General features: G+C 38.9%; 1 protein-coding gene across 1 annotated transcript in view; it reads right to left on the reverse strand.

The window, feature by feature from the left end:
• ADAM9 (ADAM metallopeptidase domain 9) overlaps positions 1-26,355 on the reverse strand; it is a 78,047-nt gene that overhangs the window by 39,847 nt on the left and 11,845 nt on the right. The window contains exons 3-9 of the mRNA XM_001925664.6: positions 23,810-23,868; positions 14,227-14,305; positions 13,321-13,397; positions 11,826-12,021; positions 10,186-10,251; positions 7,507-7,578; positions 2,983-3,152 (exon numbers count right to left, since the gene is read on the reverse strand). Of these exons, the coding sequence (XP_001925699.3) occupies positions 2,983-3,152; positions 7,507-7,578; positions 10,186-10,251; positions 11,826-12,021; positions 13,321-13,397; positions 14,227-14,305; positions 23,810-23,868 (719 nt within the window). The remainder of the gene's footprint in view (positions 1-2,982; positions 3,153-7,506; positions 7,579-10,185; positions 10,252-11,825; positions 12,022-13,320; positions 13,398-14,226; positions 14,306-23,809; positions 23,869-26,355) is intronic.

The following is a 26,355-nucleotide window of genomic DNA, read 5'->3' on the forward strand; positions in this document are numbered from 1 at the left end:
CTGATGCAGCCCAGGTTCAATCCCTGGTCTGGGAACACTGATCCCACATCAAGCCACTGCTCACTGCAGCCAAAGATGAAAAATTAAAAGATGAAATAAAATTACAATTAATTCAAACCTTATCTCTTTTTATTATCAGAGAGTGAGGTTAATATTACAAATTCATTTTTCAGATAAGTAAAGAAATGGGTTTTTTTCCTGGCCACGCCCATGGCATGCAGAAGTTCCTGGATCAGGGATTGAATCTAAGTCATAGCAGTGGCAACACCAGATCTTTAACCCACCAAGCCACCAGGAACTCTGAAGATATGTTCTCAGATATCAGGCCAAGCTGTTTTCCACCTTCCAGATGAAAGACCTTCCTGAAATACATTACATTTATTTATTCAAAGGTTCTAGGGGAGAGACAGATAATAAACTCAATGACATATTCACACAGGAGGCTGCAGGCATGGAACACAGGGAACAGAAGAGTCACGATGGACGTCTGCATGTGGCTCCTCTATCATCCTGGACACACCTGCGTCTCAGGACCCCCAACATACACCCCTAATACATCTGCTCACCTCTTTCAGGTCTTTACTCAATAGCCACCTCCTCAGTGAAGCCTCCCCTTGCCACGTTACCCACAATTTCAACCTCACTCCTCCAACACTGCTACCTCTACCCTCCCTGCTTATTTTCCTCCTTACTACTTACTCTTACTTAATATCAAATATATATTTAATTATCTCATTTGTGGCCAATCTTTTCCTCCACAATAGGAACTACATGAGAGCAAGAATTTCTTTTGTTCACTGCTATACCCCAGGGCCTAAGTGTCCATCTAAAATTTATCTTTTAAATGAATGAACAAATAATCCTTCTCTGGGGCATCTGGCCAGCCAGGACAAGAGGCCTGGAGAAACTGACATAGGGGATTTCCAAGGAAATATTTTAGCCAGATCACCTTGTAGTGAACCCCGTTGCCCCCAAACCCCATTTATGTCCTCAGTGCTTCCAAAAGGCTTTTTAGGAGCCCATTCTTAGCCATAAACAACAACCAGGGCATCTAGGAAATGTTTCTAACATGGCAGGAGCAGACCAAATGGAGGAGACAACTTGGTAGGTATGGTTGGGTAAGACACAGGGAGTGTGCTTAGCACCTATTTCTAGTTTCATGGACTAGAAAAACCACTGCCATTGTATGAGGATACTTTCAGGGACAATTTTACTAAAAATTAATTAAAAAGGTCAGGACCAAACTCTTGTGGTTAGGAGGCCATAAAAATCCATTTAGGCATTCTCAGTGCGTCACTTTTTCATTTCATCTATTCTATTCTATTCTATTCTATTCTATTCTATTCTATTCTATTCTATTCTATTCTATTTCTACTGCTGTACCTGCACCATATGGAAGTTCCCAGGCTAGGGGTGTAATCGGAGCTGCAGCTGTCGGCCTACACCACAGGCAGAGCAACACTGGATCCAAGCTGCATCTGTAACCTACACCGCAGCTTAAGGCAATGCCAGATGCTTAACCCACTGAGCGAGGCCAGAGATTGACCCCACATCCTCATAGAGACAATGTTGGGCCCTTAACCCACTAAGCCACAATAGGAACTCTATGCCTTGCTTTAAATTAACTCATATGATACAAGAAAACAATATTAAATCAAGGGAAATTTCTCATCAGAAAAAAATTGTGAGTCTTAGGTACCATTAACATTGAGGGAGGCAAAAATTATTATATAAAATACTTTTTTGCAAAACATCAGCCCACCAACACAGAAATTTTTTACGGATGAAACGATTTAATATATTTAATGAAGGTTTTGCTATAAGTTTTTGGAATATAAGTTTAAGTTTTATTATAGTACTATGAAAATGCTATGCTGAAAGAAGAAAAATTTTTAAACATGTATCAGAAATATCTCAAAGAAAGTTAAAAATCGATTAGATCCATGAAATAACAATTCAGCTATATAAAAACTTTAAGGGGGATAAAAAAGAGCTATTAAACATTAAAAATAAGAAAGCTGAAATGGAAAACTCAATAAAAACCTTAGAAGATAACTTAAGGAAATATCCCAGAAGGTAGAAAAAAAGACAGAAGAAAGGAGACAAAACACAGAAAAATTACAGGACAAGTACAAGAAACTCAATAGCCAAGTAAAAGGAATCCCAGAAGAAATGAAGAATAAAAAGAGGATGAAATCATGCATAAAATAATTTCAGAAAAATTCCTAGAACTGTGAGACATCAGTTTCAAGACTGAAATTACCCACTAAGAACACAGCACAGTAAGTGATAAAAGACCTACATCAAAGCATATCATCAGGAAAATTGAGAAGCCTGGGAACCAAGAGAAAATCCTACAAGTTTTTTCCAAAGAAGCAAAAAAAAAAAAAAGAGAGAGAGAGAGAAAGAGAAGCAGAGAATCAGAATGGATCAGAATGGATTAAGGCTTCTCAACAGCAGTAATTCTGGAAGTCAAAAGACAATGGACATGCCTTCAAAATTGTGAAGGGAAAAGATTTCATGCGTAGAAGTTTATACCAAGCAAAATAACCTAAACTTTACGAAACAAAGTGGAAAGCACACCTCTGAAAGAATGAGGCCCTGGGATAATCAGAGGCCAAATTGAGATCATTTTTAAATTCTGTTTTGAGACTGTGAAGCATATTTTCCAAAATGCAAGAGGTCAAAAGTTTTCTTCTTTCAATATATCCCTTCACGAGAAGAACTAGAAAATTTGTCATAACAAAATGAGGAAGTTAAGCCCAAGAAAGAGGAAGAAGAACATGGTTACCAGGGCTCCAACACAGAACAAGGGTCTAATTATCATACTGCCACTTGTTCTGTAGTATCAAACTAAGTTTTTCTAATTTAAATAAATGCTCAAAAACCTTAAGAGAACATGATTCTGAGAAAAGAAAAAGAAAGAAAAAAGTATTATTCTAACCATGTCATTAATAGTAGCTTTAAAAAAGAATGACTTACAGAACTAGCTGTGCACTGTCATGTCTCCGACGTGTTATAAGAAACTTTTCCCGCCACTGTACAAAGTTCCCCAACACATCACCAGCACCTCCAATTATGTTGATCAGATTTCCATTTGTCCAAATCTCCAGTCCAACTAGCACAATTCGAATATTTAACATAATGTACATCTGCGAAGAAAATGGAGATAAAAATACATAAAATATATTAAAGATTATGAGAATAATTCCTGGCATATATCCAAAAAAAGAAAAATACTAATTCAAAAAGATATGTGTGTACATGTTTAACCGAATCACTTTGTTGTACAAAAGAAATGATCACAACATTGTAAATCAACTATATTTCAATAAAAAAAAAAAAAAAGATATGTGGGAGTTCCCGTCATGGCTCAGAGGTTAGTGAACCCAACTAGCATCCATGAGGACATGGGTTCAATCCCCGGCTTTGCTCAGTGGGTTAAGGATCCAGTGTTGCCGTGAGCTGTGATGTCGGTTACAGTCACAGCTCAGATCCCACGTTGCTGTGGCTGTGGCGTAGGCCGGCAGCTTCGCCTCTGATTGGACCCCTAGCCTGGGAACCTCCATATGCCGTGGGTGTGGCCCTAAAAAAAAAAGTGTACCCCAATGTTCACAGCAGTATTATTATCTATAATTGCCAAGATATAGAAGCAATGTAAGTGTACATCAACAGATGAATGGATAAAGATGTGGTATATATAAACAATGGGATATTATTCAGCCATAAGAAAAGAATAAAATTTTGCCACTTGCAACAATATGGATGGACTCAGACAGTATTACACTAAGTGAAATAAGTCAGAGAAAGACAAATACTGTATATCACGTATACATGGAATCTAACAGGATAACAACAAAATGGTGACTATAACAAAAAAAAAAAAAAACAGACTCATAGACGTAGAGAACAAACTAGTGGTTACCAGCAGGGAAAGAAAGGGAGTAGGGGCAGTACAGGTACAGGGGATTAGGAAGTACAAACTACTACATATAAAATAAGTTATAAGGATAGATTGTACAGCACAGGGAATATAGCCAGTATTTTCTAATACCTATAAATGGAGTATAACCTTTAAAATTATGAATCAGAGTTCCCTTCATGGCTCAGCAGTAAGGAACCCAACTAGTATCCATGAGGACGTGGGTTTGATCCCTGGCGTCACTCAGTGGGTTAGGGATCCAGTATTTCCATGAGTTGTGGCGTAGGTCGCAAATGCAGCTCAGATTTGGGCGTTGCTATGGCTATGGCATAGGCTGACAGCTGCAGCTACAGCTACGGATTCCACCCCTAGCCTGGGAACTTCCATATGCCATGGGTGCAGCCCTAAAAAAAAAAACCAAAAAACAAAAAAATATGATTCACTATATTATATACCTGTAATTATATATATAGTATTGTACATCAACTATACTTCAATAAAAAATAATAACGATAAAATAAAGAATATGAGAACATCTTCAAAGTTATAATTAAGTAAAAAAACTACATAAATTCACAGCAGGACTCTTCCCTTCCAAAAAATCTTCCTTCAATATAATGAGACTCTAATCTCTTAAGGGTCTCAGTTTCCTCATCCATAAAACAGAAGTAATAAAAGTTCAAAGTCCTTTTTATCTTCCATCCCAAAATCTGTCAAGCTTTGGATATTTAAAGGTTTTGGTATCAGTTCCAAATGTTCCCTAAAATAAAGCATAGCTATTTATAGTCCATATTGAGCTCAAGTATGTGAATACTCACACTTTTCACTACAGACACATCAGTGAGTTTGATCGCATGGTGCTGCCTCAAGATCTCGTGGGAGGTGTAATATAATACATAGTGGACAAGACGCTTCATATGCATGTGTGGTGAACTCTATTACCTTTCTCAGTTTATCAAAAATTCTAATGACATGTACCCCAAAGGTTCATGCAAAGGATTATGGAACTCATATCTATTTCCCAGCGATACTGTGAGGACCAAATGAGTTAATAAATGTAAGGTACTGAAACCTGAAATATGGCACAAGTGAACCTACCTACAAAACAGAAACAGACTCAAAGACATGGAGAACAGACTTGTGGTTGCCAAGGGGGGGTGGAGGATTGGGAGTTTAGGATTAGCAGATGTAAACTATTATATATAGCATGGATAAACAACAAGGTCTTACTGTATAGCACAGGGAACTTTATTCAATAGCCTAAGATAAACCATTAAGAATATAAAAAGGCATGTACATATGTATAGCAGAACTACTTTGCTATACAGCAGAATTTTTTTTAAGTTTTATTGAAGTATAGTTGATTTACAATGTTGTGATAATTTCTGCGGTACAACAAAGTGACTCATACATGTACACATATCCATTCTCTTTCAGATTTTTTTCCCATAGAGGTTATCACAGAATACTGGGTAGAGTTTGCTGTGCTCTACAGCAGGTCCCCATTGGCCAATCATTCCATAGACCTCAGTGTGCATATGCCAATCCCAAACCCCCAGTCCATCCCTCCCCACCTCCCACCTGTAACCTTTGGTAACCCTAAGCTTTTCAGAGTCTGTGTGTCTATTTCAATTCTGCAAAATAAGTTCATTTGTATCCTTTTTTTAGACTCCACATATATGTGATATATGATGTGTTTCATTGTCTAACTTCACTTAGTATGAGAATCTCTAGGTCCATCCGTGTTTGTACAGCAGAAATTAACACAGTGTTGTAAATCAACTCTACTTCAATTGAAAAATAAATTTTTAAAAGCAAAAATATAAAAAATAAATATAAATGTAAGGCACTTGGCCCAGTTTCTAGCATGTTATAAATACTCAATAGAACACTATCATTATCATCATTATTATAATTGGTATTCATATTAAGAAGCCAACTTAGAGATGAAATTATCTTATCAGAGCATGTATCTCATTCTTCAATACCTCCCCACTGAATGAACTTTCCTCCCTCCCTCTGTCTCTGTCTCTCTCTGTCTCTCTTACACACACACTGTCACACTATGGTTTCAGAGTAGGAAGCAGTCTTATTCAAAATTAGATTCAGTAAAAATTTAAAGATTTTTCAAAAATGCCAAAGTGCCTTAGCCTATCTACTGTGAAATAAAAGTTCATATTTTCTAGCAAGACAGGAAAGATTTAAACAAATAAATTTTTCTCTGCCTTTGGCCTCCTCTCTCCCCCTGCTGTGCCTTACATATCTGCATTATCCATGGACCAAGCCTCCCCCATCGGCAAGAATACCTGCCTACTGATAAACAGCAACATTCCCTCAGCATCAAAAGACTCCTCCTTAAGAGATAACATTCCTTCTTGATCTTGTAAGGAACCACGGTGATGCTTAGGTCTGGACTGTGTAAACTGTCAATATATAGCATTTAATATCCAGCCCTGTGTCTCAAAAAACTTAGATAACTGTGCCTTGACTTCTCATAGAGGAAATTGTTCCCAAGGCTTTCTGGGATCCTCTGTCTGGGTTATAATCCTCAAATTTGGCTCAAATAAAATTTTTCTTTCTTTTATTGAGGGGAGCGCAGGGGCGGGGGGGGGGGGGGGAAATGCCCACAGCATACAAGAGAAGTCCTGGGCCAGGGATCAAACTCGTGACGATGCAGTGGCGACCTGAGCCACAGCAGTGACAACACCGGATCCTTAACCCACTACGCTACCAGGGAACCCCTCCATTTCTTTCTTAGATTGCCTAATCAATTTTTCATCAACACTACTCTAAAGATAAAACAGATGCTAATTTGAAATCTCTGGCTTGTCTCAGAATTTCTCTACAATTATACTTTCCTTTTAAACACCAAAAAGTCACAAATCAAATTAGAGCGCAGACCCCTGAAAGACGGAGTTACTTAGGCTCTAAAATAATCAGAGCTCAAAATGAGACAATTTTAAAATTGTGTTTGGGGAAGTTCCCACCGTGGCTCAGCAGTAATGAACCCAATTAGTATCCATGAGGACGCAGGTTTGATCCCTGGCCTTGATCAGTGAGTTAAGGATCTGGAGTTGCTGTGGCTGTGGTGTAGGCTGGCAGCTGCAGCTCCAATTTGACCCCTAGCCTGGGAACTTCCACATGCCACAGGTGCATATAGAAAAAACTATGTTAATTTTAAGACCTATAAATTTAAGATAAAAAGAAAGAAATTTAATCAGAAAAGAAAATCATGGACTTGGAGAAGAGACTTGTGGCTGCCTGATGGGAGGGGGAGGGAGTGGGAGGGATCGGGAGTTTGGGCTTATCAGACACAATTTAGAATAGATTTACAAGGAGATCCTGCTGAATAGCATTGAGAACTATGTCTACATACTCATGATGCAACAGAACAAAGGGTGGGGGAAAAACCCCTTTTTTTTTTTACATTAATTGTAATGTATACATGTAAGGATAACCTGACCTCCTTGCTGTACAGTGGGAAAATAAAAAAAAAAAAAAAGAAAGAAATTTTTAAAAAATGTGTTTGGAGACTGTGGAAGGAGAGGAGAGAATACTTCCAGATGATATAAAGCACAACTTACGCTATCCAAATAGTTTGCTAAACGAATCATCTCTTCTCGCACTGCAGTCTGGTTTCTTCCCATCATGTCATACTGAAAAGCAGAGAAGGAAAACGATTATTACCAAGTAATTTAGGACAAAAATTCTATAATCTCTTACAATGAAGCTAAGCCTCCAAATATTTCCTCTGAACCAAAAATTGAGGCATGAAGACATCTTCCTGAATTTCAAATTAATAAGTCTAGGGGATACATTTTAGTGATAAATAGGAATTTAAAAAAACAGGTCCATGTGTAAAAGAGCAATGAAATCTTAATTTTCTTCAAAGTTGTACAACTTTAAAATGAGTTTTGTTCTTAAAGGTCTTTTTATTCATTTTACTGTGAAAATACTTCCAAGCATTTCACAAAGGTAGAGTTTAAAGCAATCATACCACATAGGTAAAGGAATAAGGCCATCTAAAGGACTTTCTGATCCTTTCCTCTCTTAGGCTCAAGACACCAGCAATAACCCATTTCCAAACTCTGGGCTGAATGGATAATCAGAAATTATCTTATGTTCACTAGTGGGAACGTAGACAGAAATATAGAGATAAGTACAAGTTTGACCACATTAAGACAAACAATTGACACGACTGATTCATTTCTTTGAGACCTGGCTAAATCCAGATATCTGTTTTAATATTATTTTAAAACAACTAGCTTAATAACTAATCAAAAGAAAATTTTAAAAAGAGATGTGTGGTTTTGCTCTATGATAAGGAGCAAATAACAGAATATATTAATAATATATTAAAGATTTATTAATATAACAGTAATTAATAATGTTATTAATATTAATAACAGAATATATCAGATTTTACCAATTAGGTATTTTACCATGCATGATTCTCCTAAACAAACAAACAAAAAAATGTAATGCATTTGACAAGGTTTGATAGAATCATTTTCATTTTGAGACATTTCCTACCTATCTGGAGAGTGTAATCAAGAAAAACATTTCAGATCTCTATTTTTGTCACTTGTCCATAACACTCTACAGGAACTTTTTGCACATTATCTAGGAAAGAGTTCAAGCTTGCTCATATTCCCTTATGCTTTTTCCTTCTACACTTGAGGGTAATGAACCTATAGTGAACAAATCTGCATATATTTCTATCTCTTAAAAATAAGAAAGACAAATACCATATGATATCACTTAAATGTGGAATCTAAAATATGGCACAAATGAACATATCTACAAAACAGAAACAGACTCACAGTCATAGAGAACAGACTTGTGATTGCCAAGGGGGAGGGAGGAGGGAGTGGGATGGACGGGGAGCATGGGGTTAGTAGATGCAAACTACTACACTTAGAATGGATAAACAAGGTACTCCTGCACAGCACAAGGAACATAGCACAAGGAACTCTTGGGACAGATCATGATGGAAGGTAATATAGAAAAAGGAATATATAGATATGTATGTATGTATGCAACACACACACAACTGGGTCACTTTTCTATACAGCAGAAACTACCACAACCTCATAAATAACTATATTTTAATAAAAAAAAAGAAAAAGAAAAAAATGGCTTGTTCTTTTCCAACCAACATACAATAAGGGATTTTTTTTTTTTTACCTCAAAACTTTCTTTCATCTTACAAGAAAGGACTTGTCAATTATATTAAGTTTCTGCAAGCAATGTTTTCACACAAACAAAAGAAAAATGAGGGTAAAAGTCAGTCAAAACATTTCAAATAATCTATAGGGTAAATTATAAAGCAGCTGTATCTAAAATTGATAATCCTATAAATGCTGGAATTGATACACTGCTTTTCTTTGTTGAGCAAAGCACAATTCTTAAGGATTAATAAGGAAAATGTCCAGGTGTTATCCTGTACAACAAAATAAACAGTAACTGCTGAGTTAACCACTCTTCTCCACTCCCTGGAGAGCCTGCCAGGACCTGGAAGTTATCATCTCTTAAAGTGAAGTAGAGGGTAGCTGAAGTTCTAGAAAGCAAAGCAACAAAGCTTTGTTGCTTATATCTGATCAATAGGATTACCACAGTCCTTGAAATTCACCTGAAAATGTCTCAATATCCTAACTGAGAGGCAGTTAGTTTCACTAAGGACAGTTTCACTTAAGAAATGTAGCATATGCAGGGAGTTCCCACTGTGGCTCAGTGGGTTAAGAACCCGACTAATATCCACGAGATGCAGGTTCAATCCCTGGCCTCGCTCAGTGGGTTGAGGATCCGGCGTTGCAGTAAGTTGTGGTGTAGGTCATAGACACAGATCAGAGCTGGCATAGCTGTGGCTGTAGCGTAGGCTGGTGGCTACAGTTCCAACTCGACCCCTAGCCTGGGAACTTCCATGTGCCACAGGTGTGGCCTTAAAAAGCAAAAAAAGAAAAGAAAAGAGAAGAGAAAAGGAAAGGAAAAAAAAAAGAAATGTAGCATATGCAAATCACCTGAAAGAAAAGGAAAAGAAAAATACCAATAAAAGACACAAGTAGAGGTAATCTCATTTCCTACATTCAGCTTCCAAAGATATTACAAATATTAAGTGTGAATATTAAGGAAAAAAGAGTCACTTTAGTTTTAAAATCACATTTAACAAAATCCATACAAATATATTTTCTATGTCCTTCATGGGATGCTCATTTCTCGTCTGCTTTTCATGAAAAAAAAAGAAAAACTGTCACCAATCCTACCCTTTCCTTGTCTACGACAATGAACAGCTCCACATAGCGGGTCTGTGGCAGGACTGCTCTTCTTCTCTGTCAAAAAAAAAACAAACATCAGAAAAGCAGGGAAGAAAGTATAAGGGAACATGCTTATTTCATATATAATGATCTGACCCTAACCTGTAATCATATATTTCATGTCTGCTAAGAACTCCAAAGATGACTTTAACACATCCTAGATCAATAAAGCCAAAAACATGTGGGTTTTGTTTTTTGTTTTCTTTTCTTTTTATGGCTACCCCTGCGACACATGGAAGTTCCCAGGCTAGAGGTCAAATTGGAGCTGTAAGCCGCTCAGCCTATGGCACAGCCACAGCCACGCCAGATCCTTAACCCACTGAGCAAGGCCAGGGTCAAACCCACGTCCTCATGCATACTAGTTGGATTCCTTACTGCAGAGCCACAACAGAAATTTATATAAAGTATAGAATGAGCTAAAATTTAAATGTTTTCCAATGATTACAATTTAAGAAGAATAGCGCAATAGTCCAAAAAATGAATGGCAGGAGAGGCAGTGAAAATAATGCCATAAACTAGTATGAGTTAGTTAAAATACACTAGAGCTGCACAGGCCTCTTTTTACGCAACAATATCATCTTATTATGTAGAAATAAGATAAACTTGCCTACAGCTGAGGTTCCTCTGTCTTAGAAACAGCTCAGATTAAGAGATCCCTGTCAAGGAGTTCCTGTTGTGGCTCAGCAGGTTAAGAACCTGACACAGTGTCTGTGAAGATGCAGGTTTGATCCTTGGCTTCACTTAGTGGGTCAAGGATCTGGTGTTGCTGCAAGCTATGGTGTGGGTCGCAGATGTAGCTTGGATCCTGCATTGCCATGGCTGTGGCCCAGGCCTGCAGCTACAGCTCCGATTCGACCCCTAGCCTGGGAACTTCCTTATGCCGCAGGTACAGCAAGGGAAAAAAAAAAGAGAGAGAGACACCTAATAGGATTAAGCCAAAGAATCCTAAGGGAAGACATCTGAGATCATTAAAAATCCTAAAACTCAATCTCTCTTTCACTCAATTTAGAGCTGCAGAATTTCCACTCTAGCTTGTGTAAAGGGTATCCACTTTAAAAGCTCCACTGCTGGAGTTTCCTGGTGGCTCACTGGGTTAAGGATCCAGCATTGTCACTGCTGTAGCTTTGATCACTGCTGTGGAGCAAATCTGATCCCTGGCCAGGGAACTTCTACATGGCATGGGCATGACAAATAAAGAAATAAATGAAAAGATATGAATAAAAAACTCACTAATATAAAAAAAACTCCTCTGCTCCAGACAAATAAATGAAAAAACTATATTAAAAACTCACTAATATTAAAAAAAAATTCTACTGCTCTCTGAAAGTCAGTGTAATGCACTATTACGTAACAATGATAAAAAGAAATACAATTACTGTGTAAGCCCTAGTTTCCAACATGGTGTACTTGACTGTACTCAGCTTGGTGACAGGATTTGTGTATTGCCCATCTTTTTATCCCCTAGTCCCCATCACAATGTCTGGCATATCGCTGGCAAAAAACATAGTAATAACAGGTATGGGTTTACACACAAACACAACTTTTCAAAACTTTAGTCTGGGCCACGAAGAAATACATTAGGTCCTTACTCGAAGTAGCTGAGTGACACTTGGGGGCTCTTCTTCTTCATCCTTTACAATTTCTTCTTCTATATCCTTGTTGGAAACTCCACATTTCACAGGCTCTCTATGGACGTCATCCATTCGATAAAAAACATGCTCAAAATGAGAGCTGTTTTGCAGGGGTTCGATCCCATAACTCATGTTCTCTATATGCAGCAAGCCTCTAAGTGTTGCATCACACGTACACAATTTTTTAGAATAAAAAAAAAAAAAAAAAAAAACACATAGGAAAAGGAATTAGGAAACCTGAATTCAAGTCCTTACTCTTACGTGAGAAGGGGTAGCATGGTAGCAAAAAACATAGAGAAGCTTTAGAGTCAGGCAGACAGAAATTTAAAGCCCAAGATTGCTACTCAACTAGCATCAATGCCTGGAAATTACTTAACCTCTCTGAAGGATCACTGTATAATGAAAGGCAATTCAGAACAGTGGCCAAAAATTTGAAGTCTGGAATCAGAAGATCAGAGTCTGAATCCCAAATGTTTCCTACCAGCTGTGAGCCTTTCCCTAAGTTATTTAAGCACTCCCTTAGTTTGCATTCTCCATAGGGCTGCTCTGAAAACTAAATTATTTAATAAACACAAATCACTTAGAACACTGCCTGGCATACAGTAACTGTTCTATGAGTGTCATTACTTGAAAGGAGATAATCATAGGCCATCTTATATAATTGAGAGCTAAAAATACTATTTATTAGTTCAATCACTCATGCAAAATCAGTGTCATACAGCCAAGCCCTTAATAAATTTAATTTTAATAGTACTATCATTTCACTTGATATGCTTTCTCTGAACCTCAACTTGCTGACCTAAATATGGAAATAATGAGCCCCTTTTTACAGTCATTATGGGACTTAAATGAAAAAATAGAGGTGAAAATGTTAGAGAGCTAAAGAAATATAAAATCTGTTTATTTTAAGTAGTAAAAATTATTTAGCAGTCTTGGAGTTCCCGTTGTGGCTCAGCATCGCTAACAAATCTGACTAGTATCTATAAGTGTGCAGGTTCAATCCCTGGCCTTGCTCAGTGGGTCAAGGATTCAGCACTGCCATGAGCTGTGGTGTAGGTTGCAAATGCAGCTCAAATCTGATTCGACTCCTAGCCTGGGAACTTCCATATGGCACAGGCGTGGCTCTAAAAGCAAAAAAAAAAAAAAAAAATATATATATATATATATATATATATGTATATGTATATATGTATATGTATATATACATATACACACATATATATATATATTTTTTTTTTTACTGGTCTCAATAGATGAAATTTTTTCTTCAGATATTAAAATCCATCAACTGTGGCACCCTCCTAAATCACATAGGCATCTGAACCACAGCTATAAAGACCTTCAGCAACATCAAAGTAAAATCTCAATTTAAGTGACTTGATTTGGAGCCAGAGATAGGGAAAGAGTAAAGAAATAAGGGAATGAAAAAAAGCTGATCAAGAAAATTCCTTACCTTAGTCCAAAACAGTCACTAAGAGCAATGGATGAATTGTAAATGCCCTCCACATATCCTCGATAATGACAATGATTCTAAAGGATAAAAACTGTATTATCTTCAAATACTGTAACATTGCTGAAAATCACCACAGAAATTGCAGAACTAACAAAATTCCTTAAGGTCAGTAAGTTAAAATTTTATTTATATTACTGGCATCGTATAACATCACACGGCATTCTTTGGACAATCTTCAGACCCACTGTCACCCTACAGCTTACACAAATGTGTAGGCAGGATTCCAGAGGATACTCCATACAAACAACTCTACCCCAATAAACTGAAAAGCAAAACAAGGCAGCAGAACATCATGTTTAACACTTTTAATTGCAGCCAAGAAGATACAACAGCAGCCAACTGAAACCCAATACAGAAGAGGACCTTGTGACAGGCATTGATGACACCAATGGGAAAAAAATTCAGTACATGGCAAAAAAAGTGACTTTGATCAGACTGTTTTCTTTTCTTGCTATAAGCGTATTGGGAGTATTATTATTATTACTACTACTACTACTATCATTAGTTACACATTTAACCATTTTAAAAACTAAAGAGCTTTTATCCTTAATTCTAAGCAAGAAAATGACCAGTGGAAATCAGTAGGGATTATCATTACATAGATTATTTTCCTGGTCTTTTACCAAAAAAAACCACTTGACTACAGAGTTCAACGAGAGCTGTAAGACACAGCTGAATCTATGTAAATGCACTTACTACTCCCACCCCAGGACACTCAAACACTTTAATATCAAATTGGGCCTAGGGGTAGCACAAGGTAACAGTCCTGAGCACCTGAAGAGAACTCACTTTAAAATTATAATTGTCTTAAATTCTGCCACAGGGTCAAAGAGGAAAATAGATTACCTGTATATCAGGGTAGTCAGAGATCAGAGCTCCTTCGTTGTTGTAGGTATAAACTACAAAGTCTTTGGGCAAAAGGTCTCTGCAAGAGGAATAAAACACACCACTTAAAATGATTTTATCTATTTATAACTAAGAACACAATTCATAAGGCATTCCTAGAAGAGATGAGCAGAAATAAAAATGTTCACCCGATAAATGATTCTTTAAAGAAGGAGCTATCTTAAAACGAAAAGCTCGTAAATGGACTTGCATCTGAAGTCTTATTCACCGCTACCTCAGAAAGAATGTTTAAGCTGCCCATTTGCTTTCATGGTCATAAAATGCTGGTTGCAAAAAAAATCGTGCATAACATCCTTAAAGTTTTCTAATACATCTCACAGGAAAATTATAAGTTAGCATAGAGCATATATAGCAATCATGTTTCCAGAAGAAAATAAGCGATTTTACTCTCTTAAATGTCCTATGTAAAGAAGAACTCACTGCCTTAACCTCCTAAGTATAGGGGCAAAGTCTGTATCAGCTGTTGGAGGAAACAATTACTGCTGATTCCTGAAACTTCCTTCCGTGTTAAGGGAGATCAGTAGTGTGAACCCCACGTTTAAAAACCAGGTGAGCTTTGTTAAAGAAAAAAATATCCAAAGACACTTGTTGAGGATGGTAAGGCAGACTTTATTACCAAGATCAGAATAGGGACCACTGCAAAGGGATTCTACAGGGGGTGGGTAGAAAGATCAGGCTCAACTCCAAAAGGGTAAGTGGGAATTTATAGCCAAGGGGATGGGAGGAGTGGACAGAAAATTACTAAGAGGAAACACCAGGACTATTGTGGCTAAACCAACCTAACAGATTCTTGCTGAAGACAGGCCAGGGAGACCAGACATCACTAAGGAATGGAGGCAGGAGGGTGGAGGATAAAGAACTTGATGAGACATTCAGAGTGGTGGTGGGGGAGGAGGTTCTTGCTGAAACTAGATTTTACAACAAAGTGCACTGATGGGCCTCAGAGAAGGTTCAAAAACCTGACTAATGTTTGGCTAAGCAAAGAATCTTTGTCAGTCTCCCCTCTTGTTCGAGGAAGAAGAGCCTTTCTTCTTTCCTCTGAATAACACAAGTCCATTTCCTCATTCAGTTGTCTTTTGTTCATTACAGAGCAGCTGAGTCATCTATTGGAACTTGCTAGTAGAGGCTATTTTTTGGGTGGTGCTAGCAGTCAGGCATTTAGTGAGGGGAGCTGCTATGAAAATAAAAGAAAAACAAAGATTAATGGTTAGAAACCCAGTTTCTGAGTCCAGTGGACAGCAACCGAGATTTTTCAGACTTGAGCTCGGAGCATCTTCAGGTGGTAGAGTGAGGATGGCATTGGCCATCACACAGATTTTCCTGGTTTGCACTTTGAATGTCTCAGGCGATAGTATCATGTATTTCAATGCATTTCCTCAGTGGTCCATACACCAGGAGGCATGGAGGTTGTCCAAATGTGATCTGTTGCAATAATTGTTTTTTGAACTTTCTATTAAGTCTTCCAGCTGCAGTGTGCAGAGCTTCAGGACAAGGGCAGTTTTAGCTCTTGATGATTCCAAGTCAGGAAGAATAAAAACTGGAAATGTTAATTTAGATAGCTGCAGCCAGATATTGGAAGAAACTAGAAGAATTCGGGATTTGGTAAAGCTCGCAAGATGTCCAAGAAGGAAGCAGCAGGGGTTCACTATAGTTTGCCAATGAAACAGAAAACATTCTCTCTACAGTCACTCCCATATCCGTGAAAGTCAAAGTAAGACTAATTTGTTTGCAAATAAATCTGGTCTCATTAAACTTGGCCTGGTTATTTACATGATTGAAGCAGAAATAGTAATTGACCACAGAGTCCCTTGTATGAGTTTGCTTTGCTGGTATATGTCCTAAGGAATCTCAAATTGGACTTTTAAAAGCCTCTCAAGACTAAGAAGCCAAGCCAAGAACTCACCACTAGATTTTGCCTGCAATATCTCTAGATTTGAGTGAATTCCTCTCTTCTCAAGGTCCTCAAAATACCTGAGGCTCCTGGGCCTGCCAGAAATGACTTTCCTTACCTCCTGTAAGGTAGGAAACCCTTTAAGCCAGGAACAGGCCTGTTTGTCCAAGGGGAGCTGTATAAACATTGCCTCCTTAAAGTCAACCTTGGTTCCTCAAAGCTATCTGAGTAAATACACAATATTCTCAAGTATGACATCCCAATCAAAGCCTTGATACTATAACCAAGGTTTCCAATTGTTTCTTATCACAAGGAGAACAAATTAGTGCAAACAACTATACTGCCATGAAAATAAGATGTGTTAACACATCATATAAGTCTAATTAGTTCAACTTGTCTCTTTTTATAAAGAGAGAGACAAATCCTTTGAGATTTTCCAAGGGTCACTTGGGAAATCTCAGAGTTAGTTTGAGGTCAAAAAGACTCCACTTACAATTTGATTTGGGAAAGCTGTCAAAAATACTAAAAGGTTTGAACACCTGACTAAATAGGATCACAGGTGTCACTGTGAAACAACACTTAGCTGTTCATTTAAGCAAAGTCACAATTAAAGGATTTAAAGGCAAATATGGAAATTTATGGTTATTTTAAAAAAAAACAAAAAAAAAAACCTCTTAGCTCTCTTAATATTGAGATTTGGTTTTCCTAAATAATCAAAGATCTGATAAAAAACATGCCACATGGGGAGTTCCCATCGTAACACAGCAGAAACGAATCTGACTAGGAACCATGAGATTGCGGGTTTGATCCCTGGCCTGGCTCCATGGGTTAAGGATCTGCCGTTGCTGTGAACTGTGGTGTAGGTCGCAGACATGGCTTACAGCTCAGATCTGGCGCTGCTGTAGCTCTGATTAGACCCCTAGCCTCAGAAACTCCATACGCCGAGGGAGCGGCCCTAAGACAAAAGACAGAAAAAAAAAAATGACACATGGGAAATTACCTTGAAACACAAATACGGTCTTCCCAAGCTGTTTACTTAAAAGGAAAAAAAACAACCTTTTTTACAATTTCCTATTAAAAGCAAATCGATAATCTAAGAAAATATTTTAACAGAAAGAAAATCCAAATACTGGTTTTGTATCAGTATATTATTAACACTAAGGTAAATTTAAAAAACAAAAAAACCAAAAAACTTCACAAATAAATCCAACCAATGTTAGCCAGCTTAGGCCACACAGGGCACAATTTCTTTTCCAAGGTCCCTTTTCCATATATCTTTGAAAAAACATTTTTTTAAATCATTCAGTTTCTGTCCTACTTTTTTCTTCTTTTTCATTCTGGAACAAGTCGTTCTACTTTGGGACAAAATTATTCTCTTTTTCCCTTAGCAAAGCATATCTTTCATGCCCTTCCTTGTCAAGACTGTACCTTATTTTCCTTACATACAGTTTGTTTTCTTTAGCCTTATTATTCCTAGTAGTTTCATTTACATATGTTGATTAAGTTTTTAACCACTAGTAACCCAATTTTCAGTAAAAACTAGGAAGCAGGCAATAGCAAACTACTACATGTTATCATTATGTAGAAAATTCATGAATACATCATTTCATACTTTCTAGAAATGTGTCTTTTTTCACAATACAACTTCTCATGCTCATTAACAAAACCAAATATATTTAGCTTCTCTATACAGTATAAAAATAAGATGCCAAAAGTAAAAAAATTAAAATTATCTTTAGCAATTAATATTTCAATATTTTATTTTATTTGGAAATTATCTAGTCAATGATTATCCACCTTTAACTTAACTTAGTATGTAGCTTTAAGGTTTCTCAAGTTATGAAAAAATTTTTGAAACTATTTTTAAGGAGACATAAAACATAATTACTATTAAAAATTTATTTATAAAGACATTCAATTCACATCTAATTTACTTGTTCTGAACAATTATGCTTCAATTACTCATGAAAATTTCATGAGACATTAGTTAAACAAAGCTAGCCATCCATCATCTTAAGCTGTTTTATTTGCTCACAAGCAAGTATCCAAAAAAAAATCAAAAACACAAACAACCAAAAAATTATGTATGATTCTTCCCTCTTTTTTTTAAACTGGTTTGCTTGACATCAAGCAATTCCTTTTATTATATATTTTTTTCTGAGGGTGGACTTGTAATTTATAATCGTAAAGTCTGAGTAGTAAACATAGGTAGAAGAAATTGCATACCTGCATTACATACCTAATGTTGACGACTGTGAAGTCAGAGTTTATCAACAAACAATCATATGAAGAATTTTAAAACTAGCGAAAAGGATTTCTGCTGTGGTACAGCTGGTTACAGATCCAGTATTGTCTCTGCAGCAGCTCAGGTCACTGCTGAGGCCCAGGTTCGATCCCCAGCCCAATACAGTAAGAAAGATCCAGCGTTGCCTCGCTGTGGCTCAGATTCAATCCCTGGCTCAGGAACTTCCATATGCCATTGGTGCAGCCAAAAAATAATAATAATAATAATAAAGATATATAAAAAATAAAAACTAGCAAAAAGATTGAGATTATGTGAACTTAAAAAAAAACAAAAAAAGAACAAAAACAAACAAACAAAAAAAACCACTACAGGTTAGTTTCTATATTCCTGAGAGTTTTAGGAAGACAATTTATATTAGGTGCTCATTTATCTCTAAGCCAATTTGAAAAGAACTCTTTAAGGGATTTTTTTAAATTATGTGGCAAGACCATCCACAGGTAGGAAACTATCACACATTCCTAACATAGACATGCATAAACATACAGACACAAACAGGCACTTTTAGCTTTCATTCTAAAATTTTAGCCATGAGTCAGTAAAACAGTAATACAATCTCACTGGTTTATCTCCACTTTGTATTTTCATCTGAATTATCTCTGGCAAATAGAACAAGTTAAGGTTACCTGCCTACCAACATTTCTGGAGGAGACTTGAAGATTCTCTTTTGCCGTAATATGGAATCTTCTTTGGCTGTTATCTAGATTTTGGGGGAGTGACTGAGAAGACATCTCACTGCTCTCTGGATGCTTCCAAAGCCCACATGAGTGGACACATCATTCAGTTCTCTTTCCAAACAGCCTTTTTTTTCATCTTTTCAGACTCAAGTAGTTGCTTTCGGAGGTACCCGAGTTTCTGGAGAGCCCCCTGATAGAGGGCAAGGGGCCTACAGTGGAAGCGACTGTGGGGAGTTGAGGGGCTGAAGTGCGAAGGGAAAGTCTTAGGGGGACAGGGGTGGAGGTCTGAAGTGGCACTTCTCAAAAGGTCCAAGGCGACTGAAGCAAACACTGATGGTGGTTAAGAGGAGAAAGAGGAGCAGAGGTATGAGAGGGGTCAATCTGGGGAGATCTCAAGTTTCCCAAAGAGGCCAACAAAGCTCCAAATGATCCTCAGCAACATCACACCAACAAGTACGGAGGCAGACAGAGCTGGCTGCAAGTCAGCAGGATATAAGAAGTGGGGTTTCTGCTGATGAAGAAGCTCCAGTGGGAGAATAATAAAGAGAACAGAGGGACCTCACACAGAGCCAAGAAGGAGGGACTTCCAGCCAAGGGAGTCAGGGACTAATTTCCACTCAGGACAAGGAGCCAGGAAGACCTTCCAGCTCAGGAGGCACCTGTGGAAAAAGAAGCCTGGGACCCTAACCCAACCTCAAGAGAGTAAGCTTAAAACCTGATGCATCAAGTCTGTCCTCACCAGCTTCAACAGACAAATGGTTCAGGAGTCAGATTCACCAGTGGATCCCCGATCAATGAGTCAGGACTAAAGACAAAGGTTTCCAAGGCGTGTAGAGGGGGAGGTCCAGTGATGAATCTGTTCCCATCCAAGTCATGGCACCATGACCGTCAGATAAAAAAATACCTAATCACACCTGTTAAAGATGGTGAGGCCAACCTTATTCAGGACCAATGCAACAGGTATGGAGACTACCGCAGTGGGATTTTACAGTGGAGGAGACAGATCAGGCTCAAGTCCAAACACAGCATGGGCAGGTGGGAATCTGTAAGCAGGGTCGAGGTGAGTAGATGGAAAATTACTAAGAGGAAACATCAGGGGAGAAGGAAGTTCCAGCTAACTGGACCTAACGGATTCTTACTGTACACGAGAGGGTGACCAGACATCACCTGGGAGATGGTGGAGGATGAGGAATCTGATCAGATTGAGGGTGGGGGATTGTTGATGACCTCTTAGCAGGGTTCTTGCTCAAATGGATTTCCAAGGAAGTACACAGGTGGGCCTAGGAGAAGGTTCAGCAGCCTGGCCAAAGTTCAATCAAGCAAAGAATCTCTCTCATTTGCAGCAAAACTGGGAGCAGCAATATACTTATCTCTGGGGCTTATGGACAAGTCAGGGATGCAAGTGCTAGCTAGTGACTTAGGATCTGCCATTTAAAGCTCTAAACCCCAGAACCAGACTGTTTAGACCACTTAAGAGATGGAGAGACTGGAGTTCCCGTCGTGGCTCAGTGGTTAGGGAATCTGACCAGGAACCATGAAGTTGCGAGTTCAATCCCTGGCCTTGCTCAGTGGGTTAAGGATCCAGTGTTGCTGTGAGCTATGGTATATGTCAAAGACACAGCTCGGATCTGGCATTGCTATGGCTCTGACGTAGGCCGGCGGCTACAGCTCTGATTAAACCCCTAGCCTAGGCACCTCCATATGCCGCGGGTGCAGCCCTAAAAAGACAAAAAGTAAAAACAAAAAATAAGAAGAGATGGAGAGACTGATGGCTTGCATGCTGTTTGATAGGTGACACCGCCTGACTTTAGCCACATGACCACTTTAGTAGAAAAGACCCCTTCTGTAAGGGGTGCCTGTGCTCCCCGGAAAACATGATGTTTTGCTCACATCCCAGTAGCTGGTAACCTGAAGACAAAGCACATCTGTGCAAGTGAGAAAGGACCCCAGGCCGGAGTTGCAGGGCGGGGGGAGTTCCCGCCTGGAAATCCTCATATCCAGTACCTTTACCTTTATGAAAGTCTCCTTGTGTGAGCTTGGGAGTAGCCATGGAGTTTTGAGTCCTTTTAATTAATTATCCAACCCTGTTCAGTCCCAGCACTGTCTCTCCTCTCACTCTCTCTCTCTAACACACACACACACACAAATACACACGTGTGCATGCATGTGAACTCTTGCCAGCACAAGCACACACGTGTGTACATACACTCTCTGCTCCCTCTGGTGATGAATCTGAAAAGAATAAACTGGAGATGCTATTTGGGTTGGCTCTGCCCTGCCTCCTCCTTGGAAATTACTGCCTGTCTGCTGGGAACACAAGTTCCACCCTACTCCTCCAGAACCAGGCCTGCCACTATGTAGCGCTAAGGTACATGAGTGGCTGAATCTGCCTAATCCTGGGTTCGGGACTGGTAAGTCCACTGGGCTCTCATTCTTTGCAAATACTCCAACCCAGGCCTTTGACTTCCTATCTAACAACCTTTTATTTTTATTTTTTGGTTCTTGCTCTTGTTTGGTTTTGGCCAGCTCTCGGTATATGAAGTTCCCGAGCCAGGGAACAGATCCAAACTGCAGCTGCAACCTACACCGCAGCTGCAGCAATGTGGAATCCTTGACCCACTGTGCTGGGCACAGGATAAAACCTGCATCCCAGGGCTCCAAGATGCCACCAATCCTGCTGTACCATAGAAAAAACTCCATTATTTTATTTTTAAGTTTGTTCAGCACAGACAGAGAAAAGGTATGCTATCTTCTGCCCCACTGCCCCCAGTCCCTGTCAAATACCCCAATGTAAGCAATTACGTGCATCCCTCTGCAAGGAAGCTTCATAGCTTTTACCAGATTCTCAAGGGACTGCAACCCAAAAAATTTAGGAAAAAAATAAGGAAAAACTGTGTGACTCAAACATAGTCACTCCCTTGAATTTCACAATTTCCCCATTACTAGAGAGATATCTGAGCCATTTTATTATAGGCCAGCTACCCTAACTTTCTTTCACTAGTGATCATTAGCATTGACGACTATTTTTCAAGGACCTGGCAACTCTTACAAATGCCAGGGAAAGCACCATTTGCCCACCAATTCAAGAAGAACTGGAACATAGACCAGGCACAGCACATACCTATGTATCACTAGACTTCAAGTCAAATGACTTGGATTTGTGCTCCTCTTACAAACTATGTGGCACTGAGTAAGTCAACTAACCTTCCTGAACCTTAGTATTCATATCCATACAGCAAGGACCACAAACACTGTTCCATAACCAAGTTGTTATGACAATGTGCTAAGTGAGATAAAGGTGATGAAAATATTTTATAAGCTGAAAACTATGCAAACATAAGGAACTATTATCTTACTGAAATAATATTGATTCACATTTCCTTTAGAAAGAGTAGGAGGAACTATTTAGAGCTACTAGATTTTTGTACATAATGACATCTTTACATTGGGATCAAGTAGGATCCTCAGGAGTTTTGAGGGAATTAAATAACTAATACAGTTAAAAGTACCTGGTACAGTACCTGGAACATAGAAAGCCTCTCTGAAAATATCTATCACTCTGCCTGAAATCCTGCCAGGGAAATCTCCTATCCTTTGGCTCAGCATCTTCTTCTAAGATTAAAAAAAAAAAAAAAAAATGTTCAAACTCGAGGATCCATAAAAATAATAAAAAAAAAATTTAATTTTTTTTTAAAAAAGTAAAAGTCATCTGGAAGGCTTATTAAAACACAGATTGTTATGACACCTCCAATTCTGCTTCATTCTAGGGGCGGACCTGAGAATTTGCATTTCTAACAAACTCCAAGGAGAACACCTTGAGCAGCACTTTATATCCCCATCATTCACACGTCAGCATAAAACAGGCTTGTAAGGTGGCTTTTTCTCTGGGATCTCTCTAAAGATCTTGGAGGTTTTGCTACAGAAGAAAAGGGAGAGGGTAATGGGTGATGGCTCAGAAGAGACAGAAGCATGGTATTCCCAAAAGGCAGCAACAGAGCACAGATTAACAAGGTGAGATCAGGTGAAGACATGCCAAAACAAAGAGACAAGATGGGGGTGGGGGGTAATGGTTAAATGAGGTCATACGGGAAGGGTGGGGACCTGAGCCAATAGGATTAGTGTCCTCGTAAGAAGAGACACCAGAGAGTTTGTGCCTCCACCTACCCGCTCCTTGCACACACAGGCTAAGGAGAGGTCATGTGAGCACGGGCCAGCAGGTGGCCGTCTGCAACCCAAGAGAAAAGCCCTCGCCAGACACCAACCCTGCTGGCACCTTGATCTTGGACTTCCAGTCTCCTGTATGAAAAGAAGGGTCTGTTGTTTAAGTCTGCAGTTCTTCACTAGGGCAGCTCAAGCAGAATGATAAAACTACTACAGACTTCTTTACCCACTGCTCATTTGTTTCTTGGATAGATCACAATTAAAAAGTTTTCTTAAATACAACTTTCTCTTCTTTTAATTTAGATGTATCTTCCCTTGCTCTGATGTCATTAGAAATGCAAAACAGTATGGTTTTTTCCATACTTCTACTCTTACAACTCTGACTTTTTTATCAAATCTAAGCAATATCTAACTAGAAAAGAAACCAATATGCTATTGGAAAAACAAAAACAAAAACATTACTGAAAAGCCAAAGTAAATTAAATTTCTTACTTATTCCTTTCCAAGTGAATAATATGCTCTTTTCCTTCAGCTTGAATGACATAAGATACCTAAATGCACAAAGGAGAAAAGAACAATAAAACACTATCTTCTCAATTACTTTTCAACAACAGGTATTTACAGGACACTGGAAATTCCATCCTGACTTAAAATAATATGGTACTGACTGAAATTGTTTTATGAAAGAATCTTAAATATGCCTTTAAATAATAAAAAAAAAAAAAAAGTGGGCTGACCATCCCTCCCTACCTTTAATTACCTATTGTGGAAAATAACCTGCATGTTCATCTAGACTCTTCTTAAGTTCATTTATAATTGAGCTTTCACTTAAGGCATATTATAGCATAAAGTAGTTCTTTCTTTTGTTTAAATGAAACGAACCTCTTAGTTTCAAGAGATCATCCCTCATTCTAGTTATCCAAAAGTCTGAAGAAATTAATACTTTTATGATTTTATATCTTTATTCAGTTCCACACATTTTATTGGATGCTAAAACACACTTTTTCCCCCTCACATGAACATATCTGAAATCGGGACATGTCGTACAGACGCAGAGCAGTCTTGCGGGCAGCGTTCCGCATCTTTCTTCACTGGCGGGACATTAAATAATAGCGTAGCTCTCGATGATGGCATCTCAGAGTCAAAGAACTGACAGAGTCAAAGGCACTTACACTTCTGCATCCTGGGCCCGTGGGATCCTCTTCTCTGCCTCTAACACTAAAACAGCTTCCCCAGCCAATCACCATTTCATTACCAGAAGCACATAATGTGATCTCTAGAACCAGGGGATTCAATTTTGCCTGAATTCATCTTTAAAAAAATGACGGTCATAGAGGGACCCGGCAATAATAATACTATCAGAAGCATCCTTTTATTCTCCCTACTGTTTCTGGACTCAGAGTGAACAATCTGCCAAGAAACAGCAGGGTCCCCCACCCCCACCCCTGTGGGCACTTTACCATCTAACTTCTAAGGCAGAGACCAGAGCCAGCACCTGGCATTCTACCCCCACATCCTGGGTGAGGCCCTCAGGACTCTGCTATCCACCTCCATCTGCACTGAGGCATCAAAAATACCAGGCTTAGGAGTTCCCCATGTGGTGCAATGGCATCAGCAGTGTCCTGGAAGCACTGGAATACAGGTTCAATACCCAGCCTGGAACAGTGGCTTAAGTTTCTGACATTGCCGTACCTGTGGCTTAGGTCACAACTGCAGCTTGGATCTGATCCCTGGCCTAGGAACTCCACATGCCACAGGGAGGCCAAAAAAAAAAGAAAGGTATTACATTTGAGAGTGCCCAGTGTAGCTCAGCATAACAAAACCAACTAGTATCCATGAGGATGTAGGCTCAAGCCCTGGCCTTGCTCAGTGGGTCAAGGATCCCGAGCTGCTGTGGCTGTGGTGTAGGCCGGCAGCTGCAGCTATGATTCACCCCTAGCCTGGGAACCTCCATATGCTCTAAGTTCAGTACTAAAAAGCAAAAAAAAAAAAAAAAAAAAAAAACCACATACACAAAAAAAAAAAAAAAAAAAAAAAAAAAGCCCAGGCTCCTTCCATCACCACAGTTTCGGCATGGGCCTCTTTATCTTTTCTGCTCTTGGACAAACACAGGTTGTAAAAACGTCGTTGTCATCTCTTCTGAGAAGAATTCTGTGAGTCTGAGAATCGTTTTGTGATATGTTCTTCCTCAAGTAACTGCCTGGATTGCTCATTTCCTTCCTTCTGGTCTTTGCTGTGCTCCAAGGTCACCTTCTTAGCGAGGTCTTCCCTGGCTCTTAATAAAAAGCCCAAATCCTCCAATCCTTCACCCCAGCCCCAATTCCAATACTCTCCACCCCCTACCCCTGCTTTAATTTTCCACATAGCACTTATTACCATCTTATGTAATCTTTAATTTTTTTAATTTTTTTTTTTTTTTGGCTGGGCCCGTGGAGTGCATAAGTTCCCAGGCCAGGGATCAAACCTGGGCCACAGCAGCAACCTGAGTCACAGCAGTGACAACACCAGATCCTTAACCTGTTGAGCCACCAGGGAACTCTTTAATCTTTATATCACCCTATATTACTTATTTGTCTCCTCTCCCCTGCCATGAGGAAGGAAGCTCCTCAGGAGCACGGATTTCATCTGTTTTGCTGGCTGCCATTTCACCAGAGCTCAAACAGTGCTTCCACCTCTTCCCCAAATATTCACCCTGGAGCATGCACAACATCTGTCACAATCCCAAGCACTTGAGTGTGCAGTGCTGATAAAGATCATCAGAAACAGAATAAACTGGAAAACATGGCCCCTGTGCTACAAAGTGAAGAAACCCGGGAAAAATAGCAAAGAAAACGCCAATTAATTCTCTTCTAAAGGCAAAATGAAAATTAAAGAGTGGAATACTCTGTTCAAAAAAAAAAAAAAAAAACACAAGGAAAAATTGTAAATTGTTCCACTGGAAGGAGATCTCAGAGTCATCTGTTACTTACTTACAGAGAAGAAGACAAGTGATCTACCTGATTTGCTTAGTACCCAGAGGGAGGGCTAAAACTAAACGC

Source organism: Sus scrofa, chromosome 15 (genome assembly GCF_054392235.1).
Source record: "Sus scrofa isolate SSC_HxYL_T2T_F1_AM1 chromosome 15, Sscrofa_HxYL_maternal_Yorkshire_Landrace_v2.0, whole genome shotgun sequence".
Lineage (NCBI taxonomy): Eukaryota > Metazoa > Chordata > Mammalia > Artiodactyla > Suidae > Sus > Sus scrofa.